Genomic DNA, 15811 nt, shown 5'->3' with positions numbered 1-15811 from the left:
TATACCAGAAACGTAGATGGTACTGTCCACCGTGCTGTAATAGGCTGTCCTGGTTTCTTGTGCCGCAATTGTTGTCTCCAGTACTGCCACTCTGTCCCTCGTGGCGGCGTGCAATAGTGAAACTGTTCTGAGAAAGTGATTAGTTTATTCAAAAAGCGCAGATATTTTCGAACATTCAGGTTGTTACAGTAACTAGCACCAGGTTTCTCAGACATTAACCACATTAGATTCCAGGTAGACTTTAGAATCACACCGAACGCGGGTTGAACTCTCGAGAAGATTAAAATCTGGCGAAATTGTCACTGCAGGAACTCTGCGGAAACCGAGCACTGGATAGGTGAAATCGAGTGCCTTACAGCACTTCTTATTTTTTTGGCTAGAAACTCAGACTGCTTACTCACAACCTGCGTCGTCCCTAGGGTCATAATCGCCCTTGTCAAAATATGAATTTTGCTCCCCCTCCCCCCACATGTTCTAGGAAGAGAAATAACGTAACTTCGAAGTGCACCCTTGGCAGATTCACGTTTGGGCAACCCCTAACTACAACACTGCTCACAATAAGAGGGATTACTTGGAAAATTATTCAGTTCTGGGCTATCATAAAAGTACAGTCCGTGGTGGAATTAAATCTTATCATTTTCTGGGGAACAACGTACGAAATGAAATAATTCACATTCTCCATCAAAAAATTAAAAACAAAATATTGTCTTTCTTTAAAGGTGCTAAATATTATGGTATAATTTTGTATTATACGCTAGATATTCCTGGTGTTGAGCAAATCACAATGATAGTTTATTTCTTTAATTTTAATTCTACTGGTGTTGACATATGAAAATTAGTAACTTTTCCCTGGGTTTATACCTGTAAGAGCTACATCTGGATTGGGGCTTGTAGAGGTAGTTCTAAAACAGAGGTAATGATAGTACCTTTGGTTGGGGAAGGGCTTGAATTTTCGCGCGACGCTGCAAAATCCATGGAACCAGTACTATGGTGTTAAGATATTGACTGCAGCATTTTATGTGCTCATGACTCAAATGACGTATCGCTAGGAATCCTCTCAACTGATTCAGAGCTACAGTAACCGTTATGTGATCCAACGAAAGTGTTCCTCATTGCTGCGCAGAATAGGGAGTACCGCGAATCCATCCAGAGTTCCGACCTTCATAACGAAGACGATTATCAGTTGCAACGTGAAAAGCCGTAGGTATAAGTATGTGAAAACCAAGCGCCGAAACCCGTAATTTAGGATGCACGACAATTAAATTATTAGACACAACACTTTTTTTGCAAAAAATTGTGTTTAAAACACATTATTAAAAAGTAATGTTCATTTAGGGCAGAGCTGTCAAATTAGTTACACATGAAAGATATTCATTAACTGGAATAACCGTATCCTTTAATAATACTATACGCTACTATTGATTGCCTTGGTGTTCTGTGTTAATAGCTTGTGCTGCCCTCTATTATCGGCGTTGGTACTTAGAAAGATATGCCTTTTTTGTGTTTGGTGTGGGACAGAAGTGTTCGGTAGTTTGAGACTTTGTTTATAAACAAGTGTAATGTGTATAGAGTGACGTAGTGCGGCTAGAGTGGCGAATGTAGAAATGATAAGCAATAAACTTTGCCGCCTGTGCGCAAGAGAAAGGGAAGGCTCCATCAGAATTTACGAAGAAGAAGGCCAGAAATTGAATCTTGCAACAAAGATTATTCAGTGTCTGCAGATTTGGGTATGCATTTGAGAGAAAAAATGTATAATAAGTGGTAAAATACAATGGTGACCGCTGTATCATTTTGTTAACTCTTGTTTCTTTGCAATCAGTGAGCTGCACTGTCTGTAATGGAGCTGTAGTTGATGCGTCTGTCGCCTCCGTGAAGCCGAAAAGAATGCTCTTACTAATACGTAAACTGATACTAACCTTGTAGTATCATCGAACATGTCACCTACACACTTACTTAATTTTTCTGTAGAAATAGTTAAAACTTTCTGGCGAGATGATACAAAGTTTTTTTCGTGTAACCATCCACAAAGAAAACAATTAAATGAAGATGGATTCCTAAACATTTTCTACAGGTCCTATTCCGCAAATATGCATTCGGAGGCCCAGTATTCAAAGAACTCGCAAAACGACCGTGTGTTTTATTTTTTAAATAAAAGCCCTATAGCTCCTGAAGTTTAAATTTTGTGACAGGCTAAAATGATATTATTAATAAGCAGAAATTTTATATGAGTACTATAGTTTGAGAAGATTCGGGGATATAGTAATAACAGCGTGCAAATATTATTCGTTTAACTTGAGGCACTTTTGTTGCTGGGTGTCTCCACATGTGTCGAAATATCAAATGATGCCGAACTGTTATCAAGACAGTCATTTAACTTCTTCTTCCTGGTGACTGTTACCAGCAATTGGAAATGTTCTGAGGGGGAGACAACAGTGCTGTTTTTTTTTTAAAAAAAAAAGGCCACTGGTGTAGCCTATCGTGTGAAATTTTAAAATACCTTTAATGATAAATGTTAATAGCTTCATGTATTATGTAGCAAAATTTGTGGCTTTTCTAGAAAATAGCTTTTTTTATAATTTCTTTGTAGTGGTTTCCTTCCACTTTGTTGTTCATGTACAGTTTGGGCACATGTGCATTATATGACCTGAGTGACAGGCAGACGGAGGTTACATTTTGATTTTTGTTAACATGAATTTTTTGTCTAGTACAATTTATTCAGTTATTATTTTGCTTGCTGGAACACATTATACTCTAATGAAACTAACATATAATGTTGCTGCTTGATTTGATGCTACACACAAAGAGTAACTAACCATTGAATCCGCACCTCTAATATTAGACTGATCTTCAATGGTTCAGTGAAGGAAAGGTTAAAGGAGGAAATATTTGTGTCCTTTCTCTTGCCTTATCAATTCTGTCATTTTAGGCAAAGTAGCCATAAATGTTCCCAATATATGAGTGCTCTGAATTGTAAGTAATAATGTGCATGTGTGTGGAATCAGTGTGGTCAGTCAGTAACTTGCATTCGGGAGGACTACAGTTCAATCCTGCGTCTGAACATCCTGATTTAGGTTTTCCGTGATTTCCCTAAATCACTTCAGGCAAATGCCAGGATGGTTCCTTTGAAAGGGCATGGCCAACTTCCTTCCCCGTCCTTCCCTAATCCGATGAGCTTGGTGTCTGGTATCCTCCCCCAACCACCCAACCCAACCCCTCAGTCAGTAACTTCTATGTGGAATGCCAACCAATTCATGCTGTACTCGTTGCAAGAAAATAATGTACATCTGTATACATCCTGTCTTGTTTACCTGAAAGCAAGAGAATGCCATGTGGAATGCTGAATTAAAGGCTGCATGTGTTTCAGAAAGGACTGTGTAAAATCCAAAGAAGAATAGTGTAATTTAGTGATAGCTAGCTTTGCAAATGTGAAGGGGTGTGTCTTTAACAGTTCAACTAATTAACCGTTTCATTCTCTATATGACAATTCTTCCCTCCCTCCAAAACAAGTGCTCTGCTGCAGAGTGAAAATCTCATTCTGGAATCCCATCGTTGTTTTGCAGTAAATGGTTTCCGAGTAGCTGAACATAACTATCTCCAGTCAATGATTGGGTCAGTTGAAACAGAGGACCCAGTCCATTCCATGTAAACACACCATTATGGACACACTTCCAGCTTGCACAGTGCCTTGTTGGTAACTTGCTTCATGGCTTCCTGGGGTCTGCACCACACTCGAATCGCATCATCAGCTTTTACCAACTGAAATTGGGGCTCTTCTGACCAGGCCACAGTTTTCCATTCATCTAGGGTCCAAACGATAAAGTTAGGAGCCCAGGAGAGGTGCCGCAGGTGATGATGTGCTGTTAGCAGAGGCACTTGCTCCAGTTGTTTGCTGCTGTAGCCAACTAACACTAGATTTCACCGCACTGTGCTAACGAATATGTCTTTCATATGTCCCACATTGAATTCAGCACTTATTTCACACAGTGTTGCTTCTCTTTTAGTACTGACAAATCTACACAGTCACTGCTGCTCTCAGTCATTAAATGAAGGCCGTTGACCACTATGTTGTCTATGATCAGTTGTAATTTCTGAAATCTGATATTCTCGACATGCTCCTGACACTGTGGAGCTCATAATATGGAATTTCCTAACAATTTCCCATGCATCTAGCTCCAACTAACATTCCATGTTCAATGTCTGTTAATTCCTGTCTTGTTGAACACCTTTTCACATGAATTACCTGAGTACAAATTATGGCTCTGCCAATGCCCTGCCCTTTTATGCCTTGTGTGAGCGATATTACTGCCATCTGTTTATATAGATTGACTCATAAATCAAATGAATGAGGGTTTCTAAGCTACCTCACTCTTTAGTATTATTTCAGTGAATCTCAGTGTAGTTTTGCCACTCCTGCTATTGGTTTCACTTGGTTGACCTCCTTAAACTGCCCCAGATTTATATTGCTAAGCAATTTAATGTTTGTGACTGTTTTCAGTGATTGGTTGATAGTTGTTTAATCAAAGAACAGTTAGTCTTTTTCACTGGTTAGGTACAATATTTTACATTTTTTGTCTAGAGGGTCAATGGTCAGTATCCTGAAAAGCTTCTGACACTGGCCTCATTGGAGTAGACAGAGTGATGGGACAAAACAGGGTAGAAAAAATAATAATGAAAAGATTGAAAGGAGAAAAGGAACATGACTCAAGAGAATGAGAGAAATATTGTCATGGTTATACAAACATTGTAAATTTAACATTTTTACTCGCATTAGGAAGAACACTTGGAAACCTGTGGCAACAAAGCATGTTTTAAAGTTATGTGTGTTATGATTTGTAAGATATTTAATGACTATGGCAATGGTTTACTCACTAGAATTTTTTTTCAGAATATAACAAATGTGCATCAAAATAGAACATGCACAAACTATTTCACTGGATTTTTATTGTATTTGGGAAAACAAAAATGTATCTTTTGATACTACCATAACCCACTGTCATCATCTGGTGCTGGGTAAAGTTGCGTCCGTGCCATGTGCTGTTCCTGCATGGTTTCAAAAATTGTCTTCCCACTTTTTTATATTGTTTTCCCAGTCTTTTCTTATTTTACAGACTTTATTCTAACTACAACAATAAATTTGCCTGGCTGCATACCCTAGACACCACTATTGCACCTTATTTACGTCCTGTCTGTCCCGTGACCAATTGTTTGTTTTTTGCTTCTTGTAGTCATTCCCAACATCCATGTTGCTGACCAAGCTTCAGTTTGCAGATGTTTCTTGCATTATAAGCTCACATCTTAGTGCTGTAAGAACTGGTAATATACACTGACTGCAAGCTATCTATTTCATCACACGTTGGAGTAATGGTTTAGAAAATTTGCTTGTTTTGTTTCCCAAAACTTCTCCACACCATTTTTATTCTTTTGGTTTGTTTTCTTTCTTTTTTTTATTGTTCATTTTATCGATCTAATCACTGTCTTTAGTTGCTCTAAATACAGAAATCAGTCAACTGATTCTGTGATTGCATTGTCAATGTGTACCAGCTCAATTTTATTTTAAGTGTGTTGACTCTAAATTATTTTGGTTATACCAGCATAACGTTTCAAGCCAACTTCCCAAATTCTCATACTAACTTTTCCATTAGTTGCTGAAGTTCATCTGCTCTAGAAGCAAACATCAGAAAAACATTCCGCAGCTCGTGGTCGTGCGGTAGCGTTCTCGCTTCCCACGCCCGGGTCAGGGATTTTCTCTGCCTCATGATGACTGGGTGTTGTGTGATGTCCTTAGGTTAGTTAGGTTTAAGTAGTTCTAAGTTCTAGGGGACTGATGACCATAGATGTTAAGTCCCATAGTGCTCAGAGCCATTCAGAAAAACATTTAGATGCTATCTTTTTAACATTTGCATAATTTATCTCTACACTTTTCTCCCTTAGAAGCCTTATTTTTAAGTTTTTATTTATTATTCGTTTTCATCTTTTCTGTACATGGCTAGAATTAGAAATAGGACAAGTCAGTATATAATGGCAATGATAGTATGAGAAAATGTTTTGGATGAGATTTATGTATTTAACATCCATGTCATTGTACAAATGATATTGAGTGCATGACAGTATAACAGCAAAATCATTCAACATATTATAAGTTTACAGTGTTAACCACTGTAGATACACAAGATTTCTAAAATACAACATCAGAAAAAGAAATTCAAAAGTAAGACATTACTGAGACAACCATATGCTTTTCAGTAGCCAGTGTACTTAATGTTCAAATTTCTTACAGCACACAAAAGAAAATTTGCATATTGGAATATCAACAGATCAAAATTAGTATATCTATTTCATCTATGGAAGTACAGAAATGTCCGATCCTACCTGTCGGCTTTGACCCATGACGTCACAAATATGGCGGAAACGATAATTCCAATATGGCGGATATAAAACCGTTCCATACGTATCATAAACACGAAAATACACAGATAAACAACACACACACAGGTTTCACAAAAAGCCTAATGACTCTAACGGGACAAGCGTGGGAAATTGGGGGTTTTTGGGTGGGGAGAAACTAAATATAAACAAATTTAGCCACCCACCGCCATACAAAACCACACAAGACGACGAAAAAACCCGACATCACAAAACTCAACAAATACCACAAAACACAATCTTATCTGGAATCGGACACTTCCCTTGACCTATATAGATCAACAGTAGCTCCCGATCCCATAAATTGGGATCGAACACTTCCCTTGACCTATATGGCTCAACAGCATCTCCCGATCCCATCCCCCAATACAAAAATCAAAATACACCGCAAAACATAGCCAACAAACACTTCCCTTAACCTACATATATCTACAGCAGCTCCCGATCCCATAAATTGGGATCGAACACTTCCCTTGACCTATATAGCTCAACAGCATCTCCCAATCCCATCCCCCAATACAAAAATCAAAATACACCGCAAAACATAGCGAACATACACTTCCCTTAACCTACATATATCTACAGCAGCTCCCGATCCCATAAATTGGGATCGAACACTTCCCTTGACCTATATAGCTCAACAGCATCTCCCGATCCCATCCCCCAATACAAAAATCTAAATACACCACAAAACATTGCGAACAAACACTTCCCTTGACCTACATATATCTACAGCAGCTCCCGATCCCATAAATTGGGATCGAACACTTCCCTTGACCTATATAGCTCAACAGCATCTCCCGATCCCATCCCCCAATACAAAAATCTAAATACACCGCAAAACATTGCGAACAAACACTTCCCTTGACCTACATATATCTACAACAGCTCCCGATCCCATAAATTGGGATCAAACACTTCCCTTGACCTATATAGCTAAACAGCAACCCCCGATCCCATCTCCCATTACAAAAATCAACATACTCCACCAAACATTGAGATTGAACACTTCCCTCCAACTATATAGCTCAACAGCAGCTACCAATTCCATGACTTAGGATCGACCACTACCCTTGACCTATGTAACTCAAAAACATCTCCCAATACGAATACCAATACCAACCTTCACAGCCACAAATTTCATTGAAACACTTCCCTATACCCCAATACACAACACATACGCCGAAAACAAAAGGGAACTTACCACAAGAAAGTTCCAGCCCCACAAACTAGATTGGCCACCACACACACACACACACACACACACACACACACACAAACCAACGAAAAAATACTGAACCAAAAGAAAAACCCAACCCACCCACACATCAACCACCTCCCCCCCCCCCCCCCTCCCCCCACAACCCCAAAATAAAAAACCCACAAACAAAAACCAAATACAACATAAAAAACATCTCAATCACACACTACAACTCAACAAAAACTTCAACAAAATAGATCCTCCACAACTAAAACAAAAAACACACACACTCCCCCTCCCCCCCCCCCCCCGCCCCCCACCTTAACAAACACTATACAACAAAACAAACCACCCACCCCACCCTGAATCACAGCCACCCACCCACCTACCCAGCCCCCCCTAACTAACCACTTTCGGCCTATACATTTTACCCACAGCCCTTAAAAAAACCCGAAAAATACAATAGCCCTCTGAGACACTCTTCCGCCAACAGAACTCATCTAAATGAGACTGAAGGTTGGAAGAGTGCCTCTTCCCCCTCCCAAGAACTGACTTAACCACCCCCCACATCCCCTCTATTGTATTAGTACAAGCCCCTGTATCATAATTCTTAAACTCTAAACTATGGTTCACTACTAAATGATTAAATCCCCTCTCACCCAACCCCCTATAAGAAGAAAAAGCATCAGAAACTATTGTGGACCCCGACTCTATATACTCCTCAATTAACCCCACTAATTCAGCCTTCGACCTCCCTCCCACAACCCTAAAAACACATTCGGAACCCCCACCCCCCGGAACAACAGCCCCCCACACCCAAAGACCAGCCACAGACTTCCCCCCTCCCATACTTCCTTTTCCCAAACTGTGACTCGTCCACCTCCACAACCACCCCATGCCCCCCCAACTTACCCCTGTACTTAATAAATTCCGAACACACTTCACGACAAAAGGAATACCAATCTAAAACAGTCCTCTCACTCACACCAGTCACATGCGCACAAAAACTCAGCGGGGATCTATAACAAAAATAATATGAAACAAGCACAATCTCACGCATGCCCAATCTAGACTTCTCGAACCAGGTACCGCGCCGTATGGAACGCCATATGTCATCTTTACGACAGCGCCACATGTAACCGTCCCTGGTCCGAGAGGCCGGAACTTTAACCAATTTCATTGGTTCGCGGCACACGCCGCACTTCACGACTTCAGCAATTAAGCCAATTAGCTGAAGAAATTTGATCAGCTCTATAGCTGTCTCCCCCATCATAGCCCTCAACCGAGCACTATTAATGCGGTCTTTCATATCCATTCCTGAACAAAAAACCACAACCGAATACACTTAATAACAGACTCACCCGACGTACAGCAATCATCATTACATTAACCATCACACAAAACCGTTAACTCACTGATACAAATTCCTCTTCAAAATGACGCACGCAGCACTCACCACTGAGCAACAGCAAACTGAGCCCAACGCACCAAACAAACGAAAACCACGAACATACCACCAGAGGGCACAACAAACAACAACACGACATCTACAAACACGCCACACTCACAAACCAAACTCCGCGCCATAGTGACGTCACACACCACAACACCCTTACGTCACAGGTCAAAGCCGACGCGTGAGATCGGATCTTCCTGTTGAGCATGTCCCAGGATGAATGTGATATGACAAAATCAATCATTCAAAGCAAAAAGTCTAGTAAACATGGGCTCTGAAATGCATACCTTAGCAGCTGTGAGCCAAAATCTCTTCTATTGGAAGATCTTTGCTTTCCATGTTCTGAGAGATGGTAGTGTGGACCAAAAAAAGAAAATGTGGAAAGTCATTCAGTAGAAGAGATGTGTTTTAGAGCAGTGTGGATGGAAAAGTGCTCATAGCTCTTAAGGTACGCATTAAAGAGATTTGTTCCACAGTATCGAAGATTAAGTGGGGCTCACAGTTCGCAAGGTACGCACTTAAGAGCCCATGTTCACTAGCCTTTTTTGCGTCAAATGATCATTCCTGTCATATCCGTGAATATTGACCATTCTTCTTGGGACGTCCTGTATTAGTCTAGGATATATACTAATATATTCATCAACACTACAGTACAATTTATGTAAAAGACATTGTTTTCTAGCCAATTTAAAATTCCTTACATTTTTTGTGTTTTGGCATATTCAGTATGTAGTTCCATTTCCTGTCACACTTACAACCTGTTTCACTAGTTGGTCTTCAGTGTACATTATTTTCTCAATGGAACATGTAACTTCTAGAATATGTAAAGAAGGTAGTGATAAAATTTGCAAGCTCTTAAGTAGAGGCTTGCATGAAGTAGTTTCATTTCTGTAGGTTTTCCAATTCCTTTTTGGACCATAAAGTAACATCTTCTGGCAGGTGAGCTAACCCCATTGCCTCAGTAGCGATTCCACATGTGCATTTTTATCATTTGTTGTGCCATGCATAACTATTATGATACAATAGTAGATGGTACTTAATTTTGTATTGATGCAGCTTATATGCTTGCACTTTGGATTTTCTCAGATCAGTATCCTGAAAAATTTTGTGCTGTTTACAGACTTTCAGATAGTGTGACGTTAGGACTTAAGAGGGCGCATTCTTAGTGCAGTATGTAAATGCACAATTACTACCTTTTCTGCCTTTATACGTATACTGTTTCTGGAGAATCGGTCAGTGATGTGTTACACTGATAGTTTGATTTTATTCTCCAGTTCATATGCACTCTGGGTATCAGAGGTAAATTTTATACATTTTTTGAATGAAGTTGATGACTTACATTACTAATAAACAGCAGGAATTAGATTGGAGCTAGAATACAACCGTAGGGCACACTGTATGTAATGTTCTGTTTCTACAGTTGGTACATAAGCCTGTTGTTTTCCTCTTGATAGTGTATGGGTGTATATTGGAGCAAAATTAGGATGAATGAAAATGCAGGCATCTGAAGGGAGTTTTGAAGTGAAAGGTTGAAATAAAAACAATGATGATCATATTTTGAAAGTTCATGTTGCCTAAGGTCTCGTCCAGGCCAGACTGTGAGGGCATCTACCAAACCAGGTGACTGTAGTGTATAAAGGAATAGCAGGAAAAAGGAAATGATACCTGGTGGCCGGTCAAAAAGAACAGGGTCAGAGGCAGACAGCCTAAACTGTAAGCCGTCTGCTCAGTGAGAAGGCTGTATGCAACATGAGAGCGAGCAGCCTAGGCTGCCGCCTCCCAAGGTGATCCCCTCCAAAATGTTGTGTCAGATTGCTATTCCTGCAAAACTATGCACATCCATGTAGGAAGCTGTATAGATGTAAAAAGTAGTGTAAATTTGCACTTCTTCAATTCCCAAAATACAAACCCAAACGAAGACCTTCAGAGATACCTAGAGTTAAATCAGTAGTCTAGAAGCAGCTACTGTCGATGTGTATAGAGCACCAATAGGCAATATGTCTACCCTGCTAAAAAGTTTGAAAATTTCCCTTCACATGTTCACAAAAAGATGCAAAAAACTAATTATGTGTGTGGGTATTAATTTTAACTTCCTAAAAGCATCAATACAAAACAAAAACTGATGTTTTGAACTTTTTTTTAAAAACATTTAATTTAAAACCTGTAACAGCGGCGGCAGCAGCACGAGTAACAGCAATATCAGTGTCAAACAAATACAGTAAGATCTCGATTATGTGCTCGGGGTTCTGTAACTGTGGGATTATCAAATATACCAGATTATCCAGGTCATTTTTAAAAGCCTGGTTTAAGGTAAAAAACAAGTATCTATTATTTATTAAACACAACAGCAGAAATTACACTAGGGTGGTTTCATATTAAATAGTATAGGTCAAGAGTGAATGTATCACATCACTATTTCAAAGTTAGCTGGTAAAGTATATGGTGAAGTTCCACATGACACTTCTTCAAAACTACAATATTTTCATTTTCTGATGATTTGTTAAGATGCTACAGACTTCTCCAAATGAGAGCATTTGTGAAAATGCTGTAATGAAAAGGGAAATTGAAAAATTGTCATAGAGAAATCAAAAGTGATAGAGATTTGAATTTATTTATTCCCAGTACTATGAGACATGAATGCATACCTCTGAGCTTTTTTCCTTTTTTGGGGAAAATAAACTTTGAAAATTTGTAACATATTGTGAATTTCAAAATTATGTTTCGAAAATATGAATAGACACAGGATGTTAACTGTCTTGAGAAATGATAAAGTGGAAGGGTTGCTAACTGTCATCTGTGGCATTAATGCATGAAATTCTTAAACTATCACAATATTTGCACATAAAGTTGGTTATTTAGAAATTATTTTCTCCAAAGTCCCCATCCTAAATGTTATAAAAATTTCATGGTATGTTAGTTGGTCATTGTACTTAGGGAATGTAAGCCAGAGTGGGCAATGCTTGTCTGTACAAAATGTGAGATATTTTTTAGGTAGGCCTAGCTCTACTCTCAAGGTAAAAAAATCATGGACACTTACATATTTAAATTGATCACTGATTTTAAGTGAATGTCATGCAATAGTGGTATTTCTGAATCAAAATAACTACTTTATAACATTAGAAGTGAGTGGGAAAACAATTCACAATTTCATTCAAAAGCATTTTATAACAAAAATGAGATATAATTAAATGTATACCCATTTTTTATGATACTATTCACAAATTATTATTGTCTTCTGTCATAATTACATTTCTTCATGACTTTGCATGAATTAAAATATTCAACAATGTAACAATCAACACTGTACTATTGAAAAGAGTTCATTTATTTTTTCATCTGCTTCTCATTGAACTTGTATAGATGAGCTGAATTTGTGCACAAGAGCAGTGGTTGAGAAATGGGAACTGCACACTGATCTTTTGATGATGGACACATGAAAGCATTAAGCAAGACCATAAGGTGTCATTAAGGAGACGATTATGTCTTGCAGCTCATGAGAGACACCTATTATCTGCCCCACCCACCACTGATTGTCATACAAACAAGAAATGAAGTCGCTCAATACAAAGTCATCTAATGTATACTGTGGTCTCTGCATTTCACACGCAGTAACAGGATGCATTTTGTGGAGAACTGTTTTTGGAATGTAATTGCCACTCTGGGATACAACCCAGTAGTGACTTGATTGAATTCCTACCACAGGCTTCATAGCAGACCACTCTTCTCTCTTTTTTTGAATAGAATTCCCTTAATGTATCTTCATTTAGAATTAAGAGTGTCATGTCTATTACTAATGTTGATGTGGTGTGTACAAATCCTGTAGCATTTCTTATAGCATCAGCAGATTCTTGCTGGAGATTAAATGTTGTTGTAAGATATTTACAGGGACCTCCTAACCCATCACATGCACTTTTTCCATGACCTGTTACAGAAAATATCCATTTTTTGTCTTAATTCCTGTATTACAGTGTTAACCAGGCTCATAAAGCTGAAAGTAATTTTTAAAATGCGGTGCTGCACCATCAGTCACATACACATGTTTAGGAAAAGCATGGCCTCCAGATGATATGTCATTAATTATCATGCTGACAGCATAGCATGCATGTGCACTGCCATGAATGGGATCATCACTGACAATAGCAAAAGAGTTAGTTAGTTAGTTGCGTGTTCCATTGATGAATCGCACGGTATGGTAACCGTTATGATGTGAAACGTGTCAAGTGCACAAGAAATGCACCATTCCCTTAAATGGCACAAAATGCATGTACTGTATTTATAGATTTATTTATTCCCCTATTCAAGAATTCATCTAGAGATTAGATTAGATTAGATTAGATTAGATTAATACTAGTTCCATGGATCATGAATACGATATTTCGTAATGATGTGGAACGAGTCGAATTTTCCAATACATGACATAATTAGGTTAATTTAACAACATACTTAAGTTAATATAACAACTTTATTTTTTGTGTGTTTTTTTCTTTATTTTTTATTTTTTTTATATTTTTTTTTTCTTTTTTTTCTTAATTTATATCTAAAAATTCCTCTGTGGAGTAGAAGGAGTTGTCATTCAGAAATTCTTTTAATTTCTTCTTAAATACTTGTTGGTTATCTGTCAGACTTTTGATACTATTTGGTAAGTGACCAAAGACTTTAGTGCCAGTATAATTCACCCCTTTCTGTGCCAAAGTTAGATTTAATCTTGAATAGTGAAGATCGTCCTTTCTCCTAGTATTGTAGTTATGCACACTGCTATTACTTTTGAATTGGGTTTGGTTGTTAATAACAAATTTCATAAGAGAGTATATATACTGAGAAGCTACTGTGAATATCCCTAGATCCTTAAATAAATGTCTGCAGGATGATCTTGGGTGGACTCCAGCTATTATTCTGATTACACGCTTTTGTGCAATAAATACTTTATTCCTCAGTGATGAATTACCCCAAAATATGATGCCATATGAAAGCAATGAGTGAAAATAGGCGTAGTAAGCTAATTTACTAAGATGTTTATCACCAAAATTTGCAATGACCCTTATTGCATAAGTAGCTGAACTCAAACGTTTCAGCAGATCATCAATGTGTTTCTTCCAATTTAATCTCTCATCAATGGACATACCTAAAAATTTGGAATATTCTACCTTAGCTATATGCTTCTGATTAAGGTCTATATTTATTAATGGCGTCATACCATTCGCTGTACGGAACTGTATGTACTGTGTCTTATCAAAATTCAGTGAGAGTCCGTTTACAAGGAACCACTTAGTAATTTTCTGAAAGACAGTATTGACAATTTCATCAGTTAATTCTTGTTTCTCAGGCGTGATTACTATACTTGTATCATCAGCAAAGAGAACTAACTTTGCCTCTTCATGAATATAGAATGGTATACAAGGAGTTGTCAAGGAGATATGATTTCAATTCATTTTTGAAGCTATTACTGCTGTCTGTCAGACATTTTATTTCATCTGGTAATTTGTCGAAAATTTTTACCGCAACATATTTTATGCCTTTATGTGCCAAAGATAGCTTGAGTAAAGGATAGTGTAAGTCTTTCTTTTTTTCTGCTATTATAATCTTGAATGTCACTGTTGTTTTTAAACTGGTCCATGTTGTTGAGAACAAATTTCATTAGTGAGTAAATGTACTGTGAGGCTGTTGTAGGAATTCCCAATCTTTTAAAAAGATGCCAACAAGATGTGTGGCTATGAACCCCACACACTATTCTAACCACTTTCTTTTGAGCAGTGAATACTTTTTGTCTAAATGTTGAGTTACCCCAAAATATTATTCCGCATGACATCAGAGAGTGAAAGTATGCAAAGTATGTTAGCTTACTAATTTCTATATCCTCAAAATTGGCAATTATTCTGATTGCAAACATTGCTGAACCTAGTCGCTTTAGAAGATCCAAAATATGAATTTTCAAATTAAGGTTCTCATCTATATGTACACCCAAAAACTTAGTATGCTCTATGTAGTGACTTGGCAAGACAGCCAAGCCACTCGGAGGTAGCCGAAAGGCACGCGTTTAGCTCACGCAGACTGGCGTGAGGTCTGGAACAGTTAAGGGAATTAATAGTAGCCAAAAATAGTTGGTTGGTTGTTTTGGGGAAGGAGACCAGACAGCGTGGTCATCGGCCTCATCAGATTAGGGAAAGACGGGGAAGGAAGTCGCCCGTGCCCTTTCAGAGGAACCATCCCGGCATTTGCCTGGAGTGATTTAGGGAAATCACGGAAAACCTGAATCAGGATGGCCGGACGTGGGAGTGAACCGTCGTCCTCCCGAATGCGAGTCCAGTGTCTAACCACTGCGCCACCTCGCTCAATGCCAAAAATAGTACATAGCTTCTGGAATACTTAACTTTAATCCATAATTGGAGAACATCGCTCTTGATGATACATAATTACAATCTCAATATAAACTGGTAATGGCGCCTTGCTAGGTCGTAGCAAATGACGTAGCTGAAGGCTATGCTAACTATCGTCTCGGCAAATGAGAGCGTATTTGTCAGTGAACCATTCCTAGCAACGTTGGCTGTACAACTGGGGCGAGTGCTAGGAAGTCTCTTTAGACCTGCCGTGTGGCGGCGCTCGGTCTGCAATCACTGACAGTGGCGACACGCAGGTCCGACGTATACTAACGGACCGCGGCCGATTTAAAGGCTACCACCTAGCAAGTGTGGTGTCTGGCGGTGACACCACACTCTACCCTGTCTACTGACTTC

At 38.7% G+C, this 15811-nt stretch overlaps 1 protein-coding gene across 1 annotated transcript in view; it reads left to right on the top strand.

Moving 5' to 3' along the window:
• Positions 1 to 1495: 1495 nt before the first annotated feature.
• LOC124776430 (zinc finger protein 879-like) overlaps positions 1496 to 15811 on the top strand; it is a 375801-nt gene continuing 361485 nt past the window's right edge. The window contains exon 1 of the mRNA XM_047251425.1: positions 1496 to 1727. Within this exon, the coding sequence (XP_047107381.1) occupies positions 1605 to 1727 (123 nt within the window). The 5' untranslated portion in view covers positions 1496 to 1604. The remainder of the gene's footprint in view (positions 1728 to 15811) is intronic.

Source organism: Schistocerca piceifrons, chromosome 2 (assembly GCF_021461385.2).
Source record: "Schistocerca piceifrons isolate TAMUIC-IGC-003096 chromosome 2, iqSchPice1.1, whole genome shotgun sequence".
Taxonomy (NCBI): Eukaryota; Metazoa; Arthropoda; class Insecta; order Orthoptera; family Acrididae; genus Schistocerca; species Schistocerca piceifrons.
The sequence above is the reverse complement of the archived record's forward strand: the minus strand, read 5'-3'. Positions and strand labels throughout refer to the sequence as shown.